General features: G+C 55.5%; 11 protein-coding genes across 17 annotated transcripts; 8 read left to right on the plus strand and 3 right to left on the minus strand.

Moving 5' to 3' along the window:
* Positions 1–360: 360 nt before the first annotated feature.
* Positions 361–795, plus strand: H310_11628 (hypothetical protein; the record flags this gene model as incomplete). The annotated part of the gene is made up of 1 exon (XM_008878357.1): positions 361–795. The coding sequence occupies exon 1, from the start codon at positions 547–549 to the stop codon at positions 793–795; it is 249 nt and encodes an 82-aa protein (XP_008876579.1). The 5' UTR covers positions 361–546.
* A 141-nt stretch (positions 796–936) lies between these two features.
* H310_11629 (hypothetical protein) lies at positions 937–1,158 on the plus strand (the record flags this gene model as incomplete). The annotated part of the gene is made up of 1 exon (XM_008878358.1): positions 937–1,158. One exon carries the CDS (start codon positions 937–939, stop codon positions 1,156–1,158), a length of 222 nt encoding a protein of 73 aa, XP_008876580.1.
* Positions 1,159–1,629: 471 nt separating this feature from the next.
* Positions 1,630–2,129, plus strand: H310_11630 (hypothetical protein). The gene has a single exon (XM_008878359.1). The coding sequence runs from the start codon at positions 1,662–1,664 to the stop codon at positions 2,091–2,093; it is 432 nt and encodes a 143-aa protein (XP_008876581.1). The 5' UTR covers positions 1,630–1,661; the 3' UTR covers positions 2,094–2,129.
* Positions 1,652–8,052, minus strand: H310_11631 (hypothetical protein). The gene is made up of 20 exons (XM_008878360.1): positions 7,696–8,052; positions 7,537–7,639; positions 7,250–7,489; positions 6,970–7,205; positions 6,644–6,919; positions 6,263–6,588; positions 5,977–6,208; positions 5,466–5,855; positions 5,135–5,410; positions 4,983–5,082; positions 4,791–4,934; positions 4,555–4,735; positions 4,412–4,504; positions 4,197–4,360; positions 3,790–4,144; positions 3,488–3,742; positions 3,056–3,434; positions 2,666–3,006; positions 2,483–2,622; positions 1,652–2,430 (listed from the first exon to the last, which is right to left on the minus strand). Exons 1-20 carry the CDS (start codon positions 8,023–8,025, stop codon positions 2,108–2,110), a joined length of 4,884 nt encoding a protein of 1,627 aa, XP_008876582.1. The 5' UTR covers positions 8,026–8,052; the 3' UTR covers positions 1,652–2,107.
* Positions 8,053–8,644: 592 nt separating this feature from the next.
* Positions 8,645–10,015, plus strand: H310_11632 (hypothetical protein; the record flags this gene model as incomplete). The annotated part of the gene is made up of 2 exons (XM_008878361.1): positions 8,645–9,286; positions 9,323–10,015. 2 exons carry the CDS (start codon positions 8,645–8,647, stop codon positions 10,013–10,015), a joined length of 1,335 nt encoding a protein of 444 aa, XP_008876583.1.
* Positions 10,016–10,459: 444 nt separating this feature from the next.
* On the plus strand, positions 10,460–12,725 carry H310_11633 (hypothetical protein). The gene is made up of 7 exons (XM_008878362.1): positions 10,460–10,530; positions 10,593–10,789; positions 10,839–10,945; positions 11,006–11,342; positions 11,403–11,878; positions 11,973–12,348; positions 12,398–12,725. The coding sequence occupies exons 1-7, from the start codon at positions 10,491–10,493 to the stop codon at positions 12,668–12,670; spliced, it is 1,806 nt and encodes a 601-aa protein (XP_008876584.1). The 5' UTR covers positions 10,460–10,490; the 3' UTR covers positions 12,671–12,725.
* A 719-nt stretch (positions 12,726–13,444) lies between these two features.
* Positions 13,445–15,931, minus strand: H310_11634 (hypothetical protein). Its single transcript, XM_008878363.1, has 5 exons — positions 15,488–15,931; positions 15,293–15,443; positions 15,095–15,245; positions 14,528–15,045; positions 13,445–14,476 (listed from the first exon to the last, which is right to left on the minus strand). The coding sequence occupies exons 1-5, from the start codon at positions 15,907–15,909 to the stop codon at positions 14,084–14,086; spliced, it is 1,635 nt and encodes a 544-aa protein (XP_008876585.1). The 5' UTR covers positions 15,910–15,931; the 3' UTR covers positions 13,445–14,083.
* Positions 13,450–14,210, plus strand: H310_11635 (hypothetical protein). Its single transcript, XM_008878364.1, has one exon. The coding sequence runs from the start codon at positions 13,477–13,479 to the stop codon at positions 13,948–13,950; it is 474 nt and encodes a 157-aa protein (XP_008876586.1). The 5' UTR covers positions 13,450–13,476; the 3' UTR covers positions 13,951–14,210.
* A 2,122-nt stretch (positions 15,932–18,053) lies between the features above and the next one.
* H310_11636 (hypothetical protein) lies at positions 18,054–19,607 on the plus strand (the record flags this gene model as incomplete). The annotated part of the gene is made up of 5 exons (XM_008878365.1): positions 18,054–18,422; positions 18,468–18,605; positions 18,704–19,203; positions 19,250–19,364; positions 19,440–19,607. The coding sequence occupies 5 exons, from the start codon at positions 18,054–18,056 to the stop codon at positions 19,605–19,607; spliced, it is 1,290 nt and encodes a 429-aa protein (XP_008876587.1).
* Positions 19,407–23,593, minus strand: H310_11637 (hypothetical protein). Of its 5 annotated transcripts, none has more exons than XM_008878370.1 (20): positions 23,205–23,593; positions 22,890–23,145; positions 22,770–22,822; positions 22,673–22,724; positions 22,528–22,622; positions 22,377–22,441; positions 22,262–22,319; positions 22,106–22,214; positions 21,904–22,052; positions 21,769–21,859; positions 21,690–21,716; positions 21,502–21,557; positions 21,388–21,440; positions 21,141–21,318; positions 20,958–21,093; positions 20,710–20,905; positions 20,342–20,633; positions 20,169–20,282; positions 20,073–20,119; positions 19,407–19,995 (listed from the first exon to the last, which is right to left on the minus strand). In XM_008878370.1, exons 1-20 carry the CDS (start codon positions 23,550–23,552, stop codon positions 19,752–19,754), a joined length of 2,619 nt encoding a protein of 872 aa, XP_008876592.1. In that variant the 5' UTR covers positions 23,553–23,593; the 3' UTR covers positions 19,407–19,751. The 5 variants fall into 5 exon arrangements, with proteins under 5 accessions (XP_008876592.1, XP_008876590.1, XP_008876589.1 ...); XM_008878368.1 differs by having other exon boundaries at positions 21,141–21,264; positions 21,502–21,600; positions 21,655–21,716; XM_008878367.1 differs by having other exon boundaries at positions 19,407–20,013; positions 21,141–21,264; positions 21,502–21,600; positions 21,655–21,716.
* A 440-nt stretch (positions 23,594–24,033) lies between these two features.
* Positions 24,034–25,495, plus strand: H310_11638 (hypothetical protein). 3 transcript variants are annotated; one of them, XM_008878373.1, is made up of 6 exons: positions 24,034–24,080; positions 24,137–24,235; positions 24,286–24,497; positions 24,541–24,634; positions 24,696–24,962; positions 25,008–25,495. In XM_008878373.1, exons 2-6 carry the CDS (start codon positions 24,209–24,211, stop codon positions 25,461–25,463), a joined length of 1,056 nt encoding a protein of 351 aa, XP_008876595.1. In that variant the 5' UTR covers positions 24,034–24,080; positions 24,137–24,208; the 3' UTR covers positions 25,464–25,495. The 3 variants fall into 3 exon arrangements, with proteins under 3 accessions (XP_008876595.1, XP_008876593.1, XP_008876594.1); XM_008878371.1 differs by having other exon boundaries at positions 24,696–24,959; XM_008878372.1 differs by having other exon boundaries at positions 24,286–24,634.
* Positions 25,496–25,662: the final 167 nt, after the last annotated feature.

Here is a 25,662-nt window from a genome sequence, read left to right on the forward strand (position 1 = left end):
AAAAATGAAATGTTACGTGTCTTGCGTGGCTGGTATTTTGTCGATGCAACAGTATCAGAAGCGCTGATCGAGAATCACCTGGCAGCACAACCCATCTGGTGGGCGACGTCGCAGGCGATTCGCTGGATACGACAGAGCCACTACGTCGCTGGCGCCTCCACTCCGCAACACGTCTTGAGCCATGGCTTGCTTCAGGGTCCACCGAGCGAGCCGGCGCCATTTGCGCCGGAAACTGCCTGGGCTGTCGGGAGGCAGCCTCGTCATCCTTTGAACGTATATACATGATCAACGGCCATTCCGACAGTCTGCAGCGATTGAGTTTTGTTCAGATGTCGGGCCACCCAAGTACCCCCTCGGATGATTGCAATGGAGAGCTCGCCGTTGTTCGAGGCAAACAGACCTCCGACATTCGAGTCGTCGCTGGGTGAATGCAAGGGCCACCAAGGCAGCAATGACAACTTCCCTGTCTGAACAACGCATATCGAATACATCCCCTCAAGGGGACCGCAGGTAATTCAGTCGTCTCGAACGAACAGGTACAGATGTATGTTGATCTACACGTTTTCCCTCCGTGGGCTCGGGTTCTTCAACGACGCGTACGACTTGTCCGTGATCAACATCACCAACGTGATCCTGGAGCATCAGTACACGACCAAGGTGTACGACGCCAGCATGAAGTCGAACGTGTCGGCGGCGGCGTTGATCGGGGCGGTGCTGGGCCAGCTGGCGTTTGGGTTCTTGGGGGACGTGTACGGCCGCAAGAAGTGCATGATTGCAACGTGTGCGTTGCTGTGATCGTGGGCAGTGTCTTGTGTATATTGCTGTTCGTGGGCGGCATCTTGTGTGCTCGTTGTTGTCAAACATGCAGAATCACGTCAAGACGATGGTGTCGAACGAGATGGAGGCAAAAGGCGTAGAAGGCGCCTCGAGCCCAACATGTCAGCGTTCGTGATGCCGACCGAAGCGTGCCCGACGGCGATCCGGTGTTCATGCTACGGGTTTTCGGCCACGACAGGCAAGGCAAGGGGGCCCTTCGGGTCGTACAAGTTTTCGTTGTGGGTCAACAACCCGAGATTTGGAGGCACCTTCAACTCCTCTGCCGCCATCTCGCTCGTCTTGATGTTGTTTTGCATGTTTGACAACAACAATGATGGATGATAAGTTCAAGAACAAGTTGACGAAGACAAGGACACTTTCAACTCGTTTGTCCAAGTCACGGACGATGTCAACTTTGGAATGTGTGGAGGGTTCGCATGGTCCAATATGGTACATGTGAATTCGTGCAATGTGCCATTCGTAGCTCGACGTTGGCTGTGTCGATATTGAGCCAGTGTCCTAATGACGTTCTTACGTCGGTGTCGTTGCAGAGGCTCGGTCCCCCTCGCCTGGTTGACCAGGCGCGTCGTCGTCGTTTTGCAAGCTCCAAATGGGCTTGGCGGTGTCATGCCCAATGACCCGGTCGAACAATTGTCAAATACTCCAAGAAGGCGTGGACAGAGGAACCTTACCAAGCGATGCTTCATCGACTTCTTGGTCTGGCCTTACGGCGGCGCCGTTTGGCAACTTTACGACCGGGGCATGATGCGTCTCCGGATATCCCGGACGACGTTGTGTTTTATCCGGATATCCTTGTGTTCCTCATCAGCACACTGTCCGCCGGCATGCTGCTGTCTTTGTTTGTGATCAACAAGGCGGGAGGGGTTGTGTACCAACAAGACCTGAGTTCGGACGCACCCAAGATTAGCAGCAATGATCGCTTGCGCCTTGGGTCCACGTTTCACAGCATCCATGCCATCGCAGCGCTGGCTGCGCCTGTGGCGTCCAAAGGAATTGTGTCCATGGACACGGACTCGTTCCGGTTGCAATGTTTCCAGACGCTGACAGGGACAAAGTTCTTCATCACGGCACTCCCCAACATATCAAGCGTCGAGTTGGAGGCTGTGTTGCGCCAAATCTACGAGTTGTACGCAGACTACGTGCTCAAGAATCCGTTCTACGAGCTCGAAATGCCCATTCGCTGCCACCTCTTCTACTCCAACCTCCAGCTTCTCGTGGACAAAGTGAACACCTTGTCCGCTAAACGTTCATATTAAAGATCCATGCATTGTCAAGTGTCCTTGGCATTTGCCTCTTGCCAGGTCTCCCATCCTGACCCCGCTCCTTTCATCGCGACGTGGGGATTCCGGGCGACTTCGTCCTGCCATGGCAATCGAAACGCTTCGTACTTGAGTATGGACGCTTCCCCGCGAGCAATCTTTATGTCTGGCTGTAGTGTAGCCGTGGCCGCCATCGTTTTCTGCTGCATTGGGTCGTAAAAGAGTACAGTGGACCAAACGACTTCGAGCATCACGACCGTCCGCACCGCGAATGCATCCACGACAACTTTGGTCACTCTGGCTGCGATTGTTCGCTCACCGACACACTCTTGGCCTATCGAAACGCCGACCATCATGACCACAAGTGTTAGTAAGCGATGCCGTGCCTCCATGGGACGACTTGGACTTTCCGCGCCGCTCTTCGTCCTCCATGACCTTGCCCTTGTCGCCCAAATACAACCGCTCTGTGAACAAAATCGTGTCTCCGACCACCATCTGCCCTGGACCGCCCACTTCGACTTTGAACCTACGTTGTCCGTCAGCACTACCTTGCCACCAAATTCGTCAACCGTTCGGCGGCCGCCGATGGCTTCATCGATGGATCTTTCGCACACGTGCATGCTTCCGTGATGCTTCCATAGTTACTCCAACCTCGGTCTGCGTTGGATGCGCGCACTCGAATTCGGTACACGCAATTGGCAGCAAGTCCCACCAACGTCGCGACCGTGTCGTGGCCCTCGTAGCCCACAACCCAAGTGTCCTTGGACGTGATTGCAGCAAGTGGCTTGGCCGTCTTCTTCGCGTCCAAACTTTCAGCCCATTTGTACTCGACAAGAAAGCGATCGGCGCCATACGCTCCCGAGTGCCACTTCACTCTTAATTTTGTCGACAGCGCTTCGATCACGCCGACCTGTTGGGAGAATCAACCCGTGGCATGACAGTCCAGCTCGATCGAGTACCGGTGACGGTAGCCTCGGCAACGTCATGACCGACAATGCTGGGCTCAAACCGGACGTTGCATGGGAACCGACATGTCGAAGCCGAAACACATAGCGCGTGTTGGGTGTAAGACCCGCGATGGTAGTTGTCGTGCCAGGGCCTCGATAGCACACGACGGACGTGTCTGTCGATGACGACGATGACCGCTTGAGGACATACTCGACATCGTCCTTGTTCCACCACGTTTTAAACTCTTCAAACGAAATCTTGCCGTCGTTGTTGGTGTCGAATTCCGTCAAATACGCTTGGACGCGGTCCGGAGTTGGAGACACGCCCAGTTCAGTCAACAGCGTTTTAAACTCGGATAACTCGATGTACCCGCTACCGTCGGCGTCGTAGCTACAGCAGCGACGTGCCATGAGATCCGACTTGATTCGTCATGCAAGCCGCACCGCTTGAACTTTCCGGCAAAGTCAATGGTCGGAGAGTCGACATTTGTCTCCTTTGCCCATTCTTTCAGCATGCGGTGGACGGTATCGTCCAGCACTGCGCCCTTCTTCATGCGTTTTGTTTTTTGAGCCAACGTCAACTGGTCGCTGGCCTGCGCACTTCCTTCGGCCCACTGCAACGTCACACTAGAGTCTCCTAACGTGGTCACGACCGGCGCCTGCGGGGTCGTCAGAGCGGTATGCACCACCGTCGCCGCACTACATTGGCATGTCAGGGACGTCAACGTGATCCATGTCATGTAGACCTGTGGAGCGACGCCACGTCGTCTTCGTTGAGCGATTGCACGCGAAATTGGTACGCCGTGCCTGCGGCCAGACCAAGCACAACAAAATACGGCTTGGTGCCTCGGTATATTTCCGAGTATGTGCCGGCAACTTCGTCGACGCACTGCTTGAGCACGTATCGCGTTCGGTTGACTCGGACAGCGGCCCCTCGCTGCTTGGACGCCACCGTGGACGGCGGACCGCTGCCGGAAGGCTTTGTCGGTTTATCCGCTGTGTCCCAATCGATCGATGCTTGAAACATTTGGACAAACTCTTGCCACGAAATTGAATTGCTGTCGTTGGTCTCAATCAGGTCAAACATGCTCAGTGGCACCCCTGACAAAAGTGTCGCCGTCAACGGCTGAGAGGCCACGCTTCCTCCACGGACCTGTCGCGTCTGCCGTCGCAACCGTCGTCTTTTGCAGGAATTCGAGCACACGTGGCTTTCGTTTTTCAATTTCCTCAACAAATTCGTCGCGGGAAATCTCGCCGTTGTGGTCAACATCCGCTTCATCAAACACTTGCCGCAGTTCCTTGAGTTGTGTTTCGTACCTTCACGTGAGCAATTTAGAGTGCTGTCATCGTGACTGCTGGCGAACGTACCAAATGGATGTGTTCCAGCTGAGGTGGATGCTATTCCACGTCACTCGGGTCGAAATAGGGGCAGGGGGCGCCGAGGGGACGGTCGTAAAGTACCTGTCGTCAGTACGCTAAGACCGCGCAACATTCCAACGTGGGTGGTGTACCCAAACGTATAAGGACCAGCGCCGAACGCATTCAACGCACGTAGTCGCATGGCGTATTTTGTGTTGGGCGTGAGGCCGGTGACGACAAAGTGGTATCGAGGTTCGCCCTGATTGTCGTGAAAGTCTTGCGGGTCGCGCACGAGTGTGCGAAATACGTTCTGCTTGTACGTTGCCGACCCCTCTATGAAAGTGCCTCGTGAGCCAACTTGATTCCCATGGTGTGGGGCGACGAGCACCAGCTCCAGACGTTTCCAACATGTAAAACGCAGCGCCGTTGTTGCCGTGGACTGGAGGCGGATGCCAACGCAACAGCAGCATTGTTGTCGGGTCCAACGTCGCGTCATCGTCTTTGAATAGCGTCGGCGCTTCCGGTGGAGAGCCTGCACACACACGCCATCATGTTGGGTTACACGACACACATAGTCTACCTTGGGTGACCAAACGTTGAAGCGCTTGTCGCTCGCGGTTTTTAACGGACCACAGGTCTAGCTTGGATACGCAATCTTGCGCTTTGTCCGGTGTCCATCCCTGGACTCGAGAGAGTCCATTGTGCATGCATTTCGACGAGGCACGTGCGTACCGCATAGTCACACGCGTACGGAGCTTGCTCCTTGACTTCGCGCATGTTGAGTACGGGATGGCATTGAAATTGACTCAGCTGCCGACGCTTGACATGCGCAGGTAGTTCGGCTCTCACACGTTGCTTGTCCTTCTTCAAGTTCACCACCATTTGGAACGCATTCAACATGCCGCATTCGTGGCACACGGTTTCCCACATGCACACGTCCTTGAGCGCCAACTCGGTGTCTCCATGGCACTGGGTGAGGCGCTTGTCACCTGTCACGGCCAGAAATTCCTAGTGCAACCGTTTAAACGTGGCATCCCCGTCGTGCTTTACGAGAGTTGCATGCCTGCATGGTGATGGTGCCGTCACCGTTTGCATCAAAGTACTCGACGATGCGATCGCATTCTTCGGGCTGCAAGAGAATCCCGAGCGTGGCCAAGAATTTGGTAAACTCTTTGGCACTAAGTTGCGCATAAGTTTGGAGTTTGTCTTCGTCGTTCATGTCTTCGGCCACGCCTGCTTTGACAGCTTGAATGTGTTTACGATTTGCAAACGCCAAGAACGCCTCCTTGTAGTCCACTTCCTTTCGATGGAGCAACTTGAGAAAGATATCGCGGATCGCCGACGACGTCGAGTGAACGTCACACGCAATCGGCGGAAAGCTTTCCCATAATACGCGGCACCGTCCTTGGGACATAAACCCGTCCGACCACGACATCCATGCCGTCAGCAGCGACTACAAATCACCATTCACATCGCGTGAGACACACGGCAAGCTTGTTCGTCGTGACGTGGCAAAGGCAGCATTCAACAACTGGCCGGAAGCGTCGATTCACCGTGGAGAGAGAGAGATATACCCGATCAACGCCCTTGAGTGCTTGGCCGACGTCCCGCCACCGTGTGGCCGGGGACTCTTCGGGCTCCAAGTCTTTTGGTTTTGTAATGTGTTGTAGGAACGCAACGGCTTTGTCTCGTCGAGCTTTTGCCGCAATCCAAAGCGCATACGATTCTTTGCTGCCTTCCTCGCGCGTCACCCCCCCGACAACAACATTTCCCGCGCCTTTCTTGGCTTGCTTCTCAAAATGGTACCTGGTTCCAACGGAATGGCAAAGGGTTTGTCTCTGCTGGTCGGGCTTAACGTACCGATCTTCGGAAAACGCACTGTCCGGGTCGTCGACGTTGAAATTGCTTTTGTACACGTGTCCCTGCTTGATGAGCACTTCGCGGCACTTGTCTAGATCGCCCCCCCGACCTTGGAACCCCTCCGACATCGCGTGGACATATTTGAGGCCACTGTTTCGCATGAGGTCTACCGCGCACGATGGCATGTCCATCTTTTTCGGACGGACAACGCCCCCAGCGCTAAAGTCAAATCGCGGCGGTTTCCACATCGGCTTGATTGCACTTCCTCTGTTTGTTGGCGACACGGGGATTCTCACCCGCAATCGATCCTTTCGCTTGACCCACGCCTACATAGTCAGGGGTGGGCGTGTGTGCTGTACCAACTCTTGCAGGAGTGCATACGTTGTGGGCCACCGCGCCTTCCTCTTGCTTCTCCTTTTGAGCCTCGTCCTCCTTGGCCTGCACGGCTTCTTTGTCGTCTTCTACCCATTGGATGATTCGTTTGACGCCTATGTTGGTCAACACGCTTGTCTCCATCTCGGTCACAGACTTGGACGGCCTCCGATCATCGCCCTTGTCGCCAGCGCATTTTGTCATGGCTTCGATCTTCTCACGCAACAACTCGACCACTCGGTGTTGTGCTTGCATCCAGTACTTCTTGCAAAGCGCTTTGAACACCTGCCAACCATCCATGGCATGAACGAGCCAAGAAAACGTTCCAGACATACCACATTGAGCTTCTTTTCGTCTGCTGAGAGGCACCGACGAGCTGCAATTTTTGCTGTGTCGCCTTTCTGAGGCTTGGCAGCCACGCGCCACTTAATTGTGAGCAAATACACGTTCTCGTCTTCCATGAATTCCATCAACTGTCGTGTGGCGCCTCCAAACTTCTTCGCTTGCGTCTCCGATAGCCGCACTTTGTTGAATGAATGGTTGGCTTTCGTCCACCGCACCCAGTGATCGCCTGCCGAGAGAATTTACGAACGATGAACGCGGCGTCAAATTTACCCAACGAGCGCATCGGACACGAACAAGGGCGCTGAATTTTGGCTTGATCGGGTCCAAGCTGCACACTGCACTGCGCCAACACTGACTTGGCCATCCGCATGGCGAGTCCGGTGATTTTGACGCTGTTCAAGAGCTGTCCTTCCCCCATGTCGGCGACTTGCTGCGCTATTTCCAAATCACTGTCGTGCGATTTCCCGCGGTAAAGTCGCATAATTTCTTGCATCTTTTCCGTGATCACGCCTGCGCAAACCTTGATCTGAAGTGGCACAAGGGTGACCCTGACGTACCAACTGTCGTGCCGATGCACCGGTTGCAAATGGAGCATTTTGGAGCTGGACACTGGCAGCGCGATCGTTGCTTGGACACAGCATGTTCTGGATCACGGCAAATCTACATTGCACATGGTAACAAGCGGCTTCGACGACGCCGAGACAGTCAGAACATACCCCTTCGCAGTCACACTTGTCTGTTCGACCAACTTTGAGCAGGCAATCCGTTGCTGCCAACGCAACGGCACAGTCAAACCATTGCGTGTCATTCGAGGCACGATCTGTCGAGAGCGATTGCAGCGCTTGCAGTACTCGCTCGTATTTGTCTTTCCGTGCAACCCACTTTTGAAAGTCGAACGTGCTGAGTTTCGTCGCTTTTGTCGACGATGTCGAGTCGGAGATTTGATTGTTGCCGCCGTGTTTTTCCAGGCAAACAGAATCATCGAAAGGATTCGACTCGTACACGTCCAGGTCGTCGTCGTCCGCGGACTCGGCTCTCGACGGCATGGCGCTTCCGCCCCGCGAAACTCTTTGGTGAAACCGATGTAACCGATGCGAGATCTGCCCACTGTCGTCAACATCGCGCATCGATGCGGCTGGGGCGTATTTCAACGCGATGCCTTCCGCCAGCGCGGCACGAAAGTACAAACACGGCGCCCCTCCGACCGAACGCGAGATGTGGTCCTGTCGTCGCCTGGACGAGTGCACATGGCGCCAGCTCTCATTGCAGTCAATAACAATCGTTTGGCTCAACAACAATCTTATGGCTCACACTTGGATCGAATTGCTGGCACCATCGTTGCCGCCATATTGATTCTGCCCAAGCAACTTCCCTCTCCGGAACCTGTCATGAGCAACATGGAATTATGTCACTGCGGGTGCTCTGCAACCCACTCTTCCCGTCAATTCTAGCCGCGTCGACGTCCACCCCAAGCAGTTGTCGAACATTTGCAAGTTGCACCGTCAGATTCCCTCCACTGGCAACAAAGTCGCATGGAGAGCACATGTGAATCTGCGTTAGAAATTTAGATGATCTTGTACGTTTCGCCGAACAATACGTCAAATCATCGATATTCCACCGGCGCGCATTCAACATAACACATTCGTTTCCGTGAGCGCAACCGCGATGATCAACAAGTTCTTCCTCCGCGGCCTCGGGTTCTTCAACGACGCGTACGACTTGTCCGTGATCAACATTATCAACGTGATCCTGGAGCATCAGTACACGACCAAGGTGTACGACGCCAGCATGAAGTCGAACGTGTCGGCGGCGGCGTTGATCGGGGCGGTGCTGGGCCAGCTGGCGTTTGGGTTCTTGGGGGACGTGTACGGCCGCAAGAAGTGCATGATTGCAACGTGTGCGTTGCTGATCGTGGGTGGCATCATGTGTGCGGCGGCGTACGGCGGGTCGGCGGTGAACACGCTGTGGTTCTTGGTGATTGCGCGCGGTCTGCTGGGGTTCGGCATCGGCGGCGAGTACCCTTTGGCAGCCGCGTCGTCGTCGGAAGATGCGACGTCTCCCCAGGACCGCAACCGGCGCGTGGCGCTGACGTTTTCGTTGCAGGGGGTGGGTTTCGCGGCGGCGTCCCTCATGGGGCTGCTCATGGTGAACGTCCTGCAGGACAACGCGCACGACCTGGAAGTGATGTGGCGCGTCTTGTTTGGTTTCGGCGTGTTGCCCGCGCTGTTCCTCGTGTACTTTCGCATCACGGCGGAAGAAACGGAGGGGTACAAGAACATGCTGGCTGGCGACGTGCACGTGGCCAAGGTGCGGTGATCGTTCATCCTGCGTCACTACGGCAAGAGTTTGTTGGGGACGGCCGGCACGTGGTTCTTGTTTGACATTGTGTTTTACGCGCAAAACCTGTTCAGCGCCAGCATCCTGTCGGTGGTTGGCGCCAAGAGCGACCTCAAGACGATCGCGCTGCAAAACTTGCTGATCGCGCTGGTGGCGCTGCCGGGGTACTACACGGCCGTGTGCTTCATCAACAAGATGGGCCGCAAGCTGATCCAGCTGCAGGGGCTGGTCGTCATGACCATCATCTTCCTCGTGCTCGCGATCTGGTGGGAAGACATCAAGCAGACGGCGTGGCTGTTTGTGATTCTGTTTGGCTTGACTCTGTTCTTCTCCAACTTTGGGCCCAACATGTCGACGTTCGTGATGCCGACCGAGATGTACCCGACGGCGATCCGGAGTTCGTGCCACGGTTTTTCGGCCGCCATGGGCAAAGCGGGGGCGTCTATCGGGTCGTACGGGTTTTCGTTGTGGGTCAAGAACCCGAGCTTTGGCTACGCCGGCGCGTTCTACACCTTTGCCGCCATCTCGCTCGCCACGATCGTCTTGACGTGGTTTTGCATGTTTGACAACAACGAGGGCAGCGAAGTCATGGACGACGAGTTCAAAAACAAGTTGCTTGACGAAGACAAGGACACGCGTGTGTCATTTTCTGCCGTTGCAGGTTACGCGCCGAGCATTTCCCCCGCCATCAATGCATAGTTCATTGACAAATAAACCAAGAATGAAACATGATCTGGACGGTGCAGTTTGGACATGTCGTCTGATGTGACCCACTAGCACGGACTGTTGACATTCGCGCCTAGACCCGACACGGCGATCCAAGTTTGGAACCTTTGCTACCCTTGGTCCTTGTCAACGAGTTTGGTGGAGCATTTTGTATTCCTTGACGTGGAGACGTCGGTGGCTCTGCTTGTCGATGCGCCAGCGATGCCAATGGGACGATGCTATCAAACGGCATCGGTGTGCGTGTGCGCGTCCATGGAGTGGACTTTCACATCAAGACGTGCGCATGCGCATGGAGGCGCCAGGGCGCTCAAACTACGATGCGACCAAAGCTATCCCATCGCGTGCGCCTGACGGTGGACGATCATGGCCTTGACGGATACATGGTCGTCGTCCGGTTGTCATATCCGGTTTGTCATTGTGTGCAACACATAGCTGGTGCTGTCGTGCCATGAAGTTTAAGAAGCGTCATGCCGAGATCGCTGTGGGGCGTACGCACTCGATTTGATTGCTACGACGATCTCTCATGTGCGGTTCCCTTGTGTTATCGTAGTGGTGCTCTTGGCCGGTGCTTTCGTTGGAGTCTTATTCGGCGCTGGCGTGTTCCAAGACTCCGCCGAGGTCGCGACCCGAAAAGCGTTTGACAGTGCCGCCAACGCCTTAGCGCCTCGCGACATTGCGTGCCCCGTCATTCCTCCAGGCAAGCGATTGATTCAAAACATTCCATCTCAACGCCAAGGCTGTTCGTCCGTACGTCATCGAGCTTTGTTCGACGACAGACTTCTCACATGGTTGCCAGGTCACCGAAGGCGTCACGCATGTTGTGCTTACGTACGCCGACCTCGCGGCCAAGTCCTTCCAGCTCAACGACGTGGACGTGTTGTCGTGCGTCAGCGACCTTCGCAAGTACGCTCATTCATCCTGTCGAACATCAAGTATTCCACGGCTCACGACATGCTGATCCAGGCGATGCATCTACGTACTGGGCGGGATTGGCGGCGACAAAATGTTCAACACGTCGACTGTCGCTGCGGACGCGGCGGCAGTTGTGTCAAAGTTCAAACTCGACGGCATCACCGTCCATGACTTGTCCAAATCGTCGTCCACGCTCTCGTACATGACCGCGCTGTCGGCCTCCCTCAAGGCCCTCAACGCCACGTTGAGCTACGATGTGTATTACAGTGAGCTGGACAAGACCAAGCTCAATTGCGGAACTCGGTGCTTTGCCGAAGGGGTTCAACACGTCGTGGACTGGCTTACAGTCATGGCGTTCAGCGTGAGCGACGACGCGGTCTACGCCGCGGTATTTACATGGGCATCGCATCTCCACTTCGATCGATGGTTGTGACGTTGTTTGGTACAGGACATATACGCGGATGCGATCGCAGGGTTTCTCGACCCATGGAAGGCCAAGCTTCAAAATGCCACGGGGAAGTTGAATATTGGCGTGTGCACCGACTGTGGCTTCGGCCCTGGGCCAACATCCGACGACATTTCGATCTGGACAACGTATTCCCAGACAGCTGGCGGCATGAGCGTCTACGGCAGCGGCGACGGCATGTTCCGCGCGATCCAGTCGATCTTTCAGCCAAAACCGCTACCCATCGCAATGACCCGACGGCCATTGTCGGGTAACAACTCGATGTGCCAGTCGGACAACAGCAGCCACGCTCCACGCGTGGTGCTGTATTGGGGCAGTGAAGTCGGGGGGTGCGAGACCATTCCACCTGGCGTCACCCACGTTGTCATGACTTTTGCCCTGGTCAAGGACGGCGCGGTGTCGCTGACGCTCCAAGGCGACGACGCCACCTTGCGTCGATGTGTTGTGTCATTACAACAGTACGAATGCATTTCAACGACAAACGAGTGCCGCGGCCAACACGCCCTGGACACGTCGTCCGTCTTGCGTGAAGGCTTGACAGCGTTTGTGTAGGCGCTGCATTGACGTGCTTGTGAGCATCGGGGGAGACACCGACAACCATCAACTCGCGGGAGTCACGGACATGGACACGTTTGCGGCGAGTGCGGTGGCGTTGGTAGACAAATTCAACTTTGACGGGGTCGATGTCGACGATGAGAATCGCGCTGGAACGTACGACCAAGACCATGTCGTCGAGTACATGGCAGCGCTGTCCAAGGCGCTCAAGCCCCGCGGTAAGCTCTTGACCATGGCTGCATTTTACTACGACTCGGTCGCGGACAAATGTGCCGCGGTCTCGGGCCGGTGCTTTCCGCGCCAGGTCGAAGCCCTCGTTGATTGGGTGAATGTGATGGCGTACAACGTCGAGAAGGACGTTGGCAAGGCGGAGGTACACGTACATGTGGTGGTGGACGTGGCTCAGTGCATCCATGGCGTAGGCCGTGTACGAATCTGCAATCACAGACACGTTTGCCATGTGGATGGCGGTCCTGCCGCCGGCCAAAGTGGTCGTTGCCGTGTGCACCGAATCGACGAACCCCCTTCATCGAGGGTGTTCGTACGGGCCGGGCCCAAGCCCTGCAGTCGTGGCGCAGTGGACCAAGTGGAGTCGGGAAAACGCGGGCGGGATGGGCGTCTGGGCTGGCTCAAAAGACCAGTTCCTCAACTACACGTATACCACCCTCGTCACGGGTGGCGACGCACGCCGTTAATACATCATGTTTATGAACCGGACGTGGTGGCGGCGTGGATAATGCTGTCGAGTTTTCATGGCGACTTCTCTCTCTGCGTACAGGGTCCAAAAAGCCGTGGGTTTCTCTCGCAGTACCACCCCATGGCGCTGACCGCCGCTTGCCGTATGAGCTGCCGTTCGAGTCGTGTAGCTACGACGACCTGCATACTCCCGACGGAACGTGTTTCGTTTATGAACGACATCAATGCAACGCGCGATTGACAGTCGACGCTATCGTTTTTCCTTCCTCATTCACGTCGAGCTATGAGGGTGGAGGATGCATCCCAACTCTGCCCGCGTCACGCCGCCGGCCCACAAGATGAAAATGGTCACAAGAGATGTTGACAACATTCGTGTGTCCTTGGCCCACGACCACCCACGTCTGCAGTCGTAAACCCTGCTGCAGTGCTGCCATTGTTGTTTGGGTGCTATGCATCCAATACCGTCGGATGATTGGATCCTATCGAGGACGAATCATGACGGCAGAGGTCTCCACGTGGCAGCGCTGTGTCCGCTTGCATGGCTGGGCCTGCAGAGGCCACGGACCGATCGACGAATGTACGAGCACAAGCATCCCCTGCACATGCAAGCAACGCCTTGCCGCAGGTTTGAACCTCGGCCGCTTCACGTAACGTGGTTCGACTTCGCAGGAAGGCGACGACGACTTCGGAGGAAGGGGACCTACATTCCCGACTCGAACGTCCTCGAGTAAAACGTACCCGCATTATCCGGACAGAATGGTCACGAAGGGCACTTTGACTTTTTTCCCCAAGCACAGCAACGACCATGACGTGGACGACGTACTTTGGCGCCGAACTCCAGACCAAGGACGGCGTGCTCCCAACGGAACAAGTCCTTGGCGGCAAGAAATACGTTGGCATCTACTTTTCGGCGCACTGGTGCCCGCCTTGCCGCGGCTTCACCCCGCTCTTGAGCGACGCATACGACCAATTTGTCGACGACGATATCAAGGACGTTGCGATTGTGTTTGTGTCGTCGGACAAAGACGACGCATCGTTTGACGAATACTACGGGGAAATGCCTTTCTACGCCTTGCCTTTCAAGAACCGCGAGCAAAAGGATGTGTTGGCGAAGCAACTGTTTGAAGTCAAGACGATCCCGACCCTTGTGTTCTTGGACGCCGCCGGCAAGATTGTCACCAAGGACGGACGTCAGCTCGTCACGGATGCCCGTGGTAGCCCCGCTCGCATCTTGGCCGCCCTCGACGCCGCCGCCGCCGCCAACCACGCCCAACCTTAATCCATAACGCTCGATACAATGTTTTGAACCATTTCATGGTGGTGTACACCAGGTCATTTCAGATGTGCACGTGTGACCGGCATGATCGTGCTTCGGCTGACGCACGGCATCCCCAAAAACAATGGAATCGATCTCATGCTGTCGCCCCCCGATCGTCGTGCAGTTTGAGCAACTTGAGACGATTTCCCAGCGACAACAGCGACGACGGCAGCCCTTCCTTCTGAGAAGATATCTTGGTCCTTGAACGCGATGGTTGACGGGATCTCTGGTAGTTTCCGCCACCACCCTCGACTAGCAATCGTCGAGGCCCTCCCGAAGACGGCATGGGCATGATGGATTGCATGGTTGTGGACATTGCAAAATACGCTTCACGTAGCCGAGGTCCCCGTCGTTTCTGCATCTTGAATGCGTGGGTTCTCATGAAATTAATCGCGTCGGCTGACGCTTCGATGGCTCCAATGCGGTCGTAGTACCCATGGGGGTCCAGCATGGCGTCCATGCGATTGCTCAATGCCAGCAGCGTCGGCTTCACCGGTCCTTGTCAGCGCCAGGACGAGCGCGGGAGGACAAAACATACCTCGATGCGCAGGGTACTCGAGTCCATCCATTTGGGATATGTCGTGCGGAAAATCGTGTCGATGGCAACCCGTAGCGAGAGCACAAACAGCGGCAGCATCGGTAGTGTCGGCTTGGTCGTGGTCGTCGGGATGCTCGCAGCCAGCGATTTTTTGATTGACTCGAACGACTCGGTGGTCGACACGAGCAGTTGCTCAATGTCGGCAGGCATGAGTTTGGAAGGGGGTGTCGACGGATGCTGAAGAGAATTACGACGCCTGGGGGACGACGACGATGACCGACGGGGTAACGGGTCTGCTTGGTTGGTCGACACTGCGGCGGGGGTTGAGTTGGCTTGGATGGCGGCGCATTTCTCAGCTAATGGTCGCAGAACCGTCCAGTACAGATAATGGGCCAGGAAGCCCACGAGATGCAGCGTCGCGGGGCACGTCAAGTGCTGTCGAAGGAGGTGCTGGTCTTTCGGGTCTGGAATATCGACCATGTCGAACGGAACGACATTGAAAAATGCCGTTTGGAGCTCTATGGCCGTGCCATGGATATTCGTGAAGGAGCAGGACAGAAATCGTACGTGAAATGGCCTCGAACGTTAGTGTGGATGGAGGCATCATGAGTTCGTCCAGGGCAGCTTGCGACGGCTGGTAGATGCGTCGTTCGGGAACGAGCGAGAACGTAACAGATGTAGCCTGGGGATAACCCTGGGCATCGTTGCCGATCGGCACCTAAGTATCGACATGGCTCCAGTGACGCGGCACATCGACGGGCACACCTTGTGAATCTGATTGAAAGGGTACACATAGCGGTGTTTGAGGTCGTTGAACGACCACTGAACATGCTCGACGCTGTAGTTGATCTCGAGGTCGGTGCCAAACACTCGTCCGAGGCCGTCGTTGGTTGTTGGCGAGCTTGGACGAGGCGACCTACAACGGCATGAGGGCGCATGCAGTCTCTCTGCGCCGCGTACAGGGTGGGCAATGCCACGTCCACGGCACCGCTTGAACCGTGTGGGTCGGTCGACCGGGGCCACCGCGCGTCGATTGTCAGCACATCGGACAAGCACCCGCGGGACTTCCACGCTGCAGACACCCTACACTTTTGCAGTGGCATGTTGGCAATGACCATGGCGATATTGTCTGGTGTTGGGAGTGCGTGCATCTGCTCAAGGTACTTGGTTGCGTACTCCTTGACGATGGTGTTGTAAAACGTGGGGGGGAAATGAGCTACGGGTTTGTCGGTGGGCTTGAGGGGGATTGAAAGCGCCGCCGGGGCATGGTGGATGTTGTGGCTATTCGCCTCCATAGGACGTTTGGATTTCATTCCCACACCTCTTCGAGGGGTGCTCGAGCGTGGTCCATCACTTTGAGGCCGACTTGGCGAAGGCTGCATGCAAGATCACGGCCACGGAAACCAAGTCTATTTTTGATATCAGCTGGGCTATCCCTGTGATCCTCTTTTTTCGCTGAAGTCGTCGGCTGCACGTCATGACACAGGAATTGAAATGAGCAGTACTAGCTGGTCTCCTTGTGCATCGTCGAGACAACCTCTCTTCCTGCGTCCGTCACATCTCCATCGCATGAATGTTGTCGAAGTTTGGATTAGCATGGCCCGTTTTGATTGACTGTAAGGTAGAAAATTCTGGGAGTTTGATATCAGCTAGCGTCCCCGCCAGGCAAGCTCACCACGAAGAGCCACTTCCCATCCTACCTGTTACCTGTACGCCTTGCCACATCTAGCGCATCTGGTAGGAATGGCCCGTCCGAAGCATGCCCCCCCCGCAGTCACCTTGCCTTCGGGTAAATATGTCGGCGCAGTTCGACGAGGCTGTCAGCGACGAGTTGCAGGATGCGACAGTAAGCAATCCTGCTAAGACAGATTTAAACAACAAGCAGTATCGATTGGTCGAACGCTTTCCTGTGCGCAACCATGGACGACTGCACCGGGGATAGTCGTGTTTCTGTTGCAGGTCAGGCGAGGACAGCATACGTGTACAAGCGCCTCGTATGACATGCCCCACCTCCCCGGTTCGAACTACTCGATGGATGAAACGTCGGCTTGGCGCAGCGCTACACCGCGCCGCGTCGGTCGTGCCAACCCTGAATCGATTGCATCGTCACAAATCCCTCGTCAGCATCCTTTGATTCCCAAGTAACTGACGGCGACGGCGTCCGCTTCGCTATTAAAAAGTCCGAGCTCAAACTGCGCGGCCGGTGAGATCGGTGCCGGAGTAGGTAGCTAGCTGCTATCCATGGAAACGCATCGACCTGCTGCATCGGGATCTACGGCTGCGTGTCATCGGGTTCTATGACTGCTTCCGTCCTCTTCCTCGAACACGCGCGCTGCACCCGGTTTTGCGACGGCTTTGTTAGACATCTCTCTACATGCAAACAGAACTGTGCCTCCTCGGGACGTTGAAAAGCTTGACAGATCGATCGTTGTTGCAGGAGACGTTGTGCTGGTGAATCCTGCACGATGTTGCTTCGGTAGGTTCACTGGATTCATCGTCGACGTCATTCCCACTTGCCGTCTTGTCGTAGGGCCCTGTTTGTCTATATAGCTATGATGGGCTGCCAACTTACTCGTCACGAAATCCGTCATGTAAATTGGCGACCTCGGGCTTGCGCAGCTTGATGCATCGTCGGGTAATGCTACCAGCGACGACTTGAACGAAGGTGACAGCGAGTACATGGCGCCAGAGCTGCTCCATTCGACGGCGCGGCACTCCTCGCCGATATCTTTTTGCTAGTACGGCCACAAGAACCACGCGTTATCTTGATGTATCCGTGGCAATTGTGATCCACGACTGCATAGAACTGACTGTGGTGGAGCTGGTGTCGAGTAAGGCCCGCCCGTCACAAGGTCCCCTGTGGCATGACGTCCGCCATGGCCAAAGGGACATTCGAGGGCACGTCTGCCACGTTCAGGTCGTTGATTCTTCAAGTACGTCCGCTGTAAACACCTCGATTGGTGAGACTGGAATGGATGCCGCCTGTGTATGTAGATTCTGAGCATGGAGACGAAGGAGCGACCAGCAGACGTTGACCTGTAGCTCACCCAAACATCGCTGCGGCCGAGGAACATTCTCTTCTGTCGCTCTTATCTGTAATTTCCATTCGTGTGAGGTACAATCGATGCTTTTGCTGCTGTCCAGAGCGAGACGGTCCTGTCAACCTCTCGACCTGTCCCGAATCCAAGGGATTACACCAAAGTCAGCGTAGTTCCCTGCAAGAGAGAGAGAGAGAGAGTGGTCGTAACGGGCACGACCTTGGCACGAAGAGAATCCTGGTAGACTATGCGCTCGAGCGCGCACGATGTGGCGAACGAAGTGGAGGCGTTGGGCCAACTTGTGGCTCCTGTAGAAAGGCTAAACAACGAATTGCTCATGGAAGCTCTTTGAACATGACCGTTCAGGGTCCCATTTTGCAAGTGGCGCGGTGGCAAAGACGGCCAGGGTGGTGTGGTGATTGTCGTCCCGCAATTCGTGGACGGTCGAGCGGGAGGCAGGAGCAGGGGAAGTTTCACATTCGGTTACAATGGCGCAGCCACGTCCGCTGGACAAGGCCACGGCAATGCTGCTCCATCCTCCCAAGCACAACGTCGTCGACGCACTCGAATTGGTGCGTCTGGCATGTTTGGAAAGGGACATCGCGATGGACGAAGCTGCGACATCGATTGCAATGGCCAACCGCCTACAGGTCGAGCGCGACAATCTGCGCGACGAAATGAAGCCATGCCGTCTGAAAACACCATTCGTCAAGAAGGCTCGTGACAACCCGAGTGTCATGCTCAACTTGGACTTTATTCTGGGGGTGTTTCGGGACAAGTTGGGGGTCCCAGCCCCTGTCGTCGAACTCAAGCGGCTCGTCCTCGAACATGCAACCGGAACATCCACTCGACGACACGTACGCTCTTCCCATGCTTGTCAGGTCCAACGATGCGGTGTCCAGGCCGCCATGTTCAAAACCACGCTGGAGGAACTAGCTGATACGTATACGTCTCTCGCGGACTCGCAACGACAACTCAATGAACTGAAGGTCACCCTTTCAAAAGACGCCGCCCGAACGATCGAAGCAATGGAACGTGAGGTTCGTCAAGCTTACCGACGTTCACAGACATCTCAACCCTTTGCGTGAACGCTACGATTCCACGACGAATGCGCTGTAACACCACGTTTGCCTGCTAGCTTGCGGACAGGAAATGCAAAGTCCTGGCCTTGGAAGCCCACAATGCAACGCTGGAACGAGCCAACTCGGACTTGACAAGCTCCCTGGCATCGTTGCGCCAAGAGGAAATGTTACACCAAGCTACAACCGATGCACTGGAAGTAGAACGGGACGAGCTCAAGGCACAACTCGAAGCTCAAGGAAGGCGCATCATTGACAATGCAGGTGACACGCGCCATGTTGTTTTGTCGCTGCAGTCGGACCTCGACCACCAACGACAAGCTTTTGACTTGCTGAACACAGAGTGGAGTGAACGGTACAACGCTCAATCCCAGCGCATCGAGCAACTACAGGCGGAAACGATCGAGTTGAACCGCACAATTGAGTGGCTCGAGGATGCGTTGGACCAAGAGCGAACGACGACCATCCATTTCAAGAATGAGCTGCAAAAAGCTCTAGCGGCCGCGGATACAATGCAGCAAAGTCACATGCATGAATTGACGACTGTAAAAGCCCAAAGGTAGGTGTTGTCGCGAAGTGAACCGTTCTCATCGTGGCAAGTGCAGAGACGCAATTCGATTGCAACTCGATCGGGACGAGTGCAAGACCAAGTGCATCAGCACAGAGTCCAAGAGGACCGATCGCGTCGCGGCAACGACGGAAGCATTCTCGAACCAAACGGTACTGCCTTCAGCAGAGATCAGGCTTTCAAGAATTGGGGTGTTGGTTTGTTCAAAGTTGATATTTATCCTGCAGGCGTTGGCAGTATCCCTGAAAGATTCAAGCGCCGAGCTACAGAACCAAGTGAAGACCTTGACTTGTAGCAACCACGAGCACAAAGCAGCTGCCGACATTCTAGCCGTTCATTTAGCCATGCACGTTCGACATTGGAAGCGACACGTTGGCGACTTGGCGGTCTCTTGATGACTTAAGAGGTTGAAACCCCTTGGGGCACTTTGATTCGTATGTACTTCCAGGACAGGCGAGAGTCACTCAGGACGAAGCACGTGTGCCGGACAACGTTTGTGTTGTACAACAGGAATTCTAATGGAAGACCATGACCCTTGTCTACGCTTCGTCGATCGCTGCAGCGGATGGTTGATCGCAGACTGTCGTCGAATCGAGGGCATCTTGAAAACGCATGGTTTGGAATCGTTTCCACGCGGTCCAGAAGATCTTTTTGCACGCGAGGCACTGCCAGAATTCCGACACGGTGTTGAGGGTTTCCTGCGCAATGGTCTGGCGCATGGCAGCTTCTTGAACTTCCTCGCTCGTGAGCATGCGAAATCCGTCGCCGTTGCAACGCGAACATCTGGGATGGACAAATCGACTGTGAGCGGTTCGTAAGTGTATCTATATGTTGTCGGTCGGATGGGTGGCGCATCATACCGCGGGACGACAGTTCCTGCCGCGGACAGGCCAAAGTGCGTCAGAACCTAGACATGACGACGGTCAGGAGGGACAACAGAGGTCGAAGCATCGGACCTCGTGAAATTGCTGGCGAGGGTCGTCGGACGAGACGACAAAACACACAACGGCAATCCGTCGTTGGCCGAGTTTCCGATCCGTTGTCAGCATGATGCGCTTCTCCGCTGCAGCCTATGAAGACCGTCAAACGAGTCCTAAGTCGTGGGTGTATGCGTCGCCAGCGTTCGCACTTGGTCTATGAATTTCGTGCGGTCTCTGCCTTGGTCGTCGAACAACGCAATGTCGACCCCTCGCATGCGCAACCACTTGGTAACTCGACCCAAATGCGCGTCGGACAAGAAGCGAAGTGTGTCAGTGGGCGTTTGGAGCGTCTTGTTGTCGAGGTGGCGTTTGCACAACTTTTCGACTTTGACACGAGCATCTCCACCACATAGCGCATGGAGACCAGCGCCATTGTTACACTCGAGCACGTGATGCAAACCACCTCCCGTCACCACCGGCGCCGGCGACGACATCACCGACCTGCAGAGAACAACATTACCGTCAAGACAAGCAGCAGTCTACAAGCACTTTGAACACAGAAGCGAGTTGGACGTACTGGTCCATCCAAATTGTTGTCGAGGAATCGGCGTGCGCGATGGGGGGGACACTCCCTGGCACAAAACCAAACCTTTGCACGCATTCTTGTGCTGTCGCCAAGCGAACCCGACGCCGCGGACACCCGTTGGCAATGGCAAACACCGCCAAGTCGACTTTTTCTGACTGCGGCAGCACGACAACATGGGGCTCGATGTCTAAAGGTAGTCGGCGAAGCATGAGCACATCCATTTTCTTGCTTTCGTGTACCATTAGTGAATAGGCACAACGTGTTGGCCACTATTGCGTTCGGAGGCACCTGGTACTCGAGTGGTTGCAATCGACACTCAGCTAGGACGTCCGCACACTGCCTTGCCATGAATCGCACGACGACGTCTTCTTTGGCCTACGTGCCGCATGGGACAATGTGGTCGCAACGACTTTGGTAGACACCTCATGGCGGGTAAAGTGATCGTGGCGCCGTTCGACAACACGAGCCGACATGCCGTTATGGCTGGCTTCGTTCGGTTCGCAGTGGTGCAGGTCTTGTTTGTTGAGGTCCATTGCGGGGTGGCAGCTGCGCAATTGAGACAGTATGCGTAATAGACACCATGCATCCGTCGCAGCATATCTGCAGGGGCTTCGGTCATGCACACACAAGCACCCAAGAACGACCCGAATAGAGACAATTCCACCATACCGCAGTTGTGCTGTTGAAAGCGGTCGAGCCGTCCAGTCCGAGAGCTGTTGTTCCTGTCGTTACGCCATAAGATGGAGCATGGCTTGGCCACGAATGGTCGCCAGCGGCTCGCACCTTGTCCAGACAGGCCCCAAGAACAAATTGCGTCGCACTACTGAGTCCCGCTCGTCCTAGGTGGGTCGTCGGGTACAAGTTGTGGAGGATTTGGGTCAGCTACGCGTGCGAGCCTGTACATCACACCGCGTCCGACCGACGACATCCTTCTACCTCAATGAAGCTCGACACGTAGTGGAAGCACCTGCCTTTGTCTGGAAATGTCTGGCGCAATACTACACCCAGGACGAATCTGTCAGAGAGAGACGACGACGTGGCGTGGGTCACCTTGCAGGTCATGGGAAAATCCAAACCCAACTTTGATCACGTCGGGGTGCTGCAACACTCGGTCGAGCATTTCAAACGCCGCCGATGCCTCCTACCATTCCAGGTGAAATGAGTTCCGCCACAACTCATGAGTACCTCCAACGCAATCAAGTCCACGATGAACACTTGGTGTCCAACTGCCAACTGCAATACACTCGCGAGTGGCTGGTCTGTCTTGGAAAAGACTGGTTTCCACTCAACGTCCACTCCGAGCCAGCACTCGTTGTCTTGGCATGCGAGGCACTCTACTTGCGCCGTTATGGACGGCATTGGATTCGATCTACATGGCACGACGAACCGAGAACAGCTCGCTCGAATGATTCCATGGCGTTCACTGTATCGCACAGTACAATAGCAACATCTTGTGGCAACGCCAGAGGTTGACCGGCGCTACCCTCGGTGTCTTCCTAGTGAGCAAGTCGAGGGGGCAGTGGGTGTAGCAGGACTAGCTTACGTCGCTGGAACGAGCACTGGGCATCGTTGTCGCCTTGGGCACCGAAGTCAACGAAAACCTGTGGTCGGCGTGAAGCACCACCCCATGTGATGTCAAAACCATGTTTCGCACGAACCTGTCGTGGACATGGTTGGCAAGGCCGACTTGACCCGCGGCAACGAGCGCATGGAAGAGTCGCATCTACGTGGTGATTCATTCATCAGGGTACGTCTTCACAAATCAGACACCGCTCTCATCTCGGTGGCTGAAGAGACACTCCAACGAACTTGCAATATCGTGTTGGCCCCGACAAATTTGACGGCGATCGACCACTTTTGCTGGCCACACAACTTGTCCAGCGCTTCTTGCTGCAAGATGTTTTCTGTCAAGGCGGCTTTAGCGCGAAGAGACCACGATGAATGCAGAACGTACCGACTTCAGGGAATGCGGTTTGCATGCTGTATTGGTGCACCCATTTATGTGCCTAAAGAAGTCGTCCAGCGCTCATTCCACTCGCTGGCATACTTACGCGTTTGAGGTCTCCTTTTTGCACAGCCAGCGTAATCAACGTGTGCTGGGCATCTATCGTCTTCGCATGAGTTGGCGAGAATGCCAACGCCCAGTTGCGTGGACGAGACCCTCGACGTACTCACGACAACGTTCGGGTCGTTGGTCGACAGTGACGCAATCAGGCGCTCGGCCATGGGCCAGCTGTTGAATGCTGTGATTTGAACCAAGTACTCGTCAACGGGCCACGCGCTGTTTGGAAAGGCATGCACGAGCTGCACGAGTGCCACCAGCATGTCCTTGTCTTGGACAAGCCCTCTCGCGTAGCGCACCACCATTGTTTGGTCAATGTCGTTGAGCCGGCAAAGGACGATTGTTTTCACGACGACTTTTGCATCCTAAGGATACGTGAACGAGCGGTCATGTGCTGACAGGTGTGTGTTGGTGGATGCCTCACCACGACCTTTGACGTCCCCACATCCTGCTCCATCACGGCAAGAACTTTCTCTCGAAATCGACTTCGAACCGTTAAAGCTGGAACGACGGACATGGCTTTGCCGACTTCTTCGAGCGTCATGAGAAGCAGATATGCTGTCGGTGACGCTGGGTCGTTCCACACATGGGCCACCATGGCCCACATGAGCTCGATCGGGGCATTCTCTTGCTGCTTCAGGTAGCTCAGCAGGGCTTGCCTGCACGTGCCGAATGCATTTCGACCTCCAGCTGTGTAAATGTTGCCGAGAAGTTCTGCAGCGGCGGCTGCATTGCCGCTTCCCGCAGCCTGTTCAAACGCCGGCCACGACATGATCGTCAAGTGGCACAAGTGCTTGGTGCGGCATTGCCCATCATTCACCACAATACATACACTCCCATTCGGAACTTTCGGACAATTCGCGGGGCCGCGTCGGGGTGGACGGAACTGGAACAAACAAACCGGTCCGTAGGAGATGCCTGGGGACAACGACTGAAAATGCTTCGGCGCAAAGGGGAGTTCTTCAGCATTACTCTCTGGGCCTACGTCCTGGGGCGGAAGTGCCGGACGGGGGGGACGCTACGATATGCTATTGCCGCCCGTGGCATCAGTTGTGATTCACAGCCCATGATCAAGTCGGCAACACCAACGCAGAAGTCATCTCTCGTCGGGTCGGCAGCTTTGGGAGTGTCCTGTGCTTTGGAGGGGGGGGGGGTTGGAGTCATGACGTAGTGTGCACTACAAGTGAGCAATTATTTGGCGTGGGAGATACGGATAACGCCAGTTTGTATGCACAGAAATTTTTGTGTTAAGAGCAATGTTCGGCGGCGGACGTCGGGAAGTGTCCAAGCGGTGGAGGTGGTTAGTTCCCGTCGGCCAAGTTCTCCGAGTAGAAGGATGTCTCACAGACTATGTAGACGCTCTCGACACTCCCTCTATGCACAGTCGCGCTGGCGGCAGCTCTGTCTGCTTCCTCCAACACAGCCGCCATGGAAGGGTCCCCGCCGCCCGCTTCTGTGAGGCCTTTGCACAACTGTCGCTAGTCTAACACCGCTGGGTGAATTAGGGTGATACAGCTCAAGCCATGCGAGATCGCATCGAGGCTCGGAACAATGCCAGCCGAAAGCGCGCGTCTCAAGCACGGTTGTATACTTCAACTCCCCCGACCACCACACCAGCGTCATCCACACAACCATTGGCACCGTCGCATTCCATCTCCAAGTGGAACCGCAGTCCCGCCGCTACCAGCGATGTCCTTGATTCTGTCACCCTCGACAAGTCGAATCTTGCCATGACGTCCGAACCTAACCTGCTTCTATAGACTTTTCATTTCCGTGGCCAGCGCGACAAACGTGGGAAAGCGATCGTACATGGAAGATCGCGTCGCAGCTGTTACGTTCGACCATCCCACAACTGTACGTGAACGCATTCGACCAGGTCGTGAATCACAACAACGGCGCCTGGCATCATGCTTAGCTCGAGCCGTTGGCGTTCGTGGCGGTGTTCGACGGACATGGCGGCACGCATTGCGCCAACTTTCTTCAACATGGCCTCCATACACATGTCAAGCACCACTTGGCTGCTCATCGTCGGTCTTTCCATGATGCTCCTCACGAATCCCTCGAGTCTGCATTCCAATTGGCGTGCCGAGACGCCGACAATGCGTTTCTGGGCTCCCATCTAGCAGACGACAGTGGATCGTGCGCAGTATTTGCCCTTGTTGGCAAAGACAAGTGGGTTGTGGTGCGACGAGAGTGTTCTGGACAGTCCAAGTTGACCACATCGTAGGGTAACGTCGGGGACTCCCAAGCCATTCTGAGTCGTTACGGCCGCGCCATCGACTTGTGCGTGGCGCACACCCCTCAACATCCCGACGAACGCGCTCGGATCTTGGCGGCAAACGGCCAGATTGTCCAGGACAGATATATCTTTGGATACCTTGGCGTGTCGCGATCGTTTGGCGATCGGTTTGTCAAAGTCGAGCGGCCCGTCGTGATCACTACACCCGACGTCGTGAGTGGAGGACACCGCCACAACCACCCAGGGGACGAGTTTTTGCTGCTGGCGTGCGATGGCCTCTTTGAAGTGTTCACCCCACAGGAAGCAGTGGACTTTGTCACACACCACAAGACCGTCAACCAAATGGCCCCCCAAGCAATCTGCGACTTGCTCGTGCGTACCGCGATTGAAAACGGATCCCAGGACAACGTTAGCGTCGTGTTGGTGATGCTTCAATCCGCTTAATGTCACGCATCGCCGTCGTCACTTGTACCGGATCCTACGCGTGTGAGTCGTCTCCGCGCAGGAGATCAACGCGCGGCGCTTCCCATCGAGCTGTAGTTCCTGACAACTCACTCGTCCATGCGGGGCCGTCGTGCATCGCCGCGGTCGACTTTCCGATTGTGATCTGTTGAAGTATTGTGCCACTTCACAGTTAGACACG

The sequence above is a fragment of the Aphanomyces invadans genome (genome assembly GCF_000520115.1).
Source record: "Aphanomyces invadans strain NJM9701 unplaced genomic scaffold supercont1.33, whole genome shotgun sequence".
Taxonomy (NCBI): Eukaryota; Oomycota; class Saprolegniomycetes; order Saprolegniales; family Verrucalvaceae; genus Aphanomyces; species Aphanomyces invadans.

Excerpts from the sequence above, each read along its gene's own strand:
- H310_11638 (XM_008878373.1), top strand. The coding sequence starts at position 24,209 with ATGGAAGGGTCCCCGCCGCCCGCTTCT. Across the intron at positions 24,236-24,285 it reads GGTCCCCGCCGCCCGCTTCT|GGTGATACAGCTCAAGCCAT; the intron begins GTGAGGCCTTTG and ends TGGGTGAATTAG. Across the intron at positions 24,963-25,007 it reads GCAAAGACAAGTGGGTTGTG|GGTAACGTCGGGGACTCCCA; the intron begins GTGCGACGAGAG and ends ACCACATCGTAG.
- H310_11634 (XM_008878363.1), bottom strand. The coding sequence starts at position 15,909 with ATGCAGCCTTCGCCAAGTCGGCCTCAAAGTGATGGACCACGCTCGAGC. Across the intron at positions 15,444-15,487 it reads GACGTGGCATTGCCCACCCT|GTCGCCTCGTCCAAGCTCGC; the intron begins GTACGCGGCGCA and ends ATGCCGTTGTAG. Across the intron at positions 15,246-15,292 it reads CTTTCAATCAGATTCACAAG|GTGCCGATCGGCAACGATGC; the intron begins GTGTGCCCGTCG and ends GTCGATACTTAG.
- H310_11635 (XM_008878364.1), top strand. The coding sequence starts at position 13,477 with ATGACGTGGACGACGTACTTTGGCGCCGAACTCCAGACCAAGGACGGC.
- H310_11633 (XM_008878362.1), top strand. The coding sequence starts at position 10,491 with ATGAAGTTTAAGAAGCGTCATGCCGAGATCGCTGTGGGGC. Across the intron at positions 10,946-11,005 it reads TGCGTCAGCGACCTTCGCAA|GCGATGCATCTACGTACTGG; the intron begins GTACGCTCATTC and ends ATGCTGATCCAG. Across the intron at positions 11,343-11,402 it reads ACGACGCGGTCTACGCCGCG|GACATATACGCGGATGCGAT; the intron begins GTATTTACATGG and ends TGTTTGGTACAG.
- H310_11630 (XM_008878359.1), top strand. The coding sequence starts at position 1,662 with ATGCTGCTGTCTTTGTTTGTGATCAACAAGGCGGGAGGGGTTGTGTAC.
- H310_11637 (XM_008878369.1), bottom strand. The coding sequence starts at position 23,552 with ATGTCGTGGCCGGCGTTTGAACAGGCTGCGGGAAGCGGCAATGCAGCC. Across the intron at positions 22,442-22,527 it reads GGGCCAACACGATATTGCAA|ATGCGACTCTTCCATGCGCT; the intron begins GTTCGTTGGAGT and ends ATCACCACGTAG. Across the intron at positions 22,053-22,105 it reads ATTCGAGCGAGCTGTTCTCG|AGTGCCTCGCATGCCAAGAC; the intron begins GTTCGTCGTGCC and ends CGGCGCAAGTAG.
- H310_11631 (XM_008878360.1), bottom strand. The coding sequence starts at position 8,025 with ATGCCGTCGAGAGCCGAGTCCGCGGACGACGACGACCTGGACGTGTAC. Across the intron at positions 7,490-7,536 it reads GTGCATCGGCACGACAGTTG|GCGTGATCACGGAAAAGATG; the intron begins GTACGTCAGGGT and ends AGGTTTGCGCAG. Across the intron at positions 5,856-5,976 it reads CACTCAAGGGCGTTGATCGG|TCGCTGCTGACGGCATGGAT; the intron begins GTATATCTCTCT and ends GGTGATTTGTAG.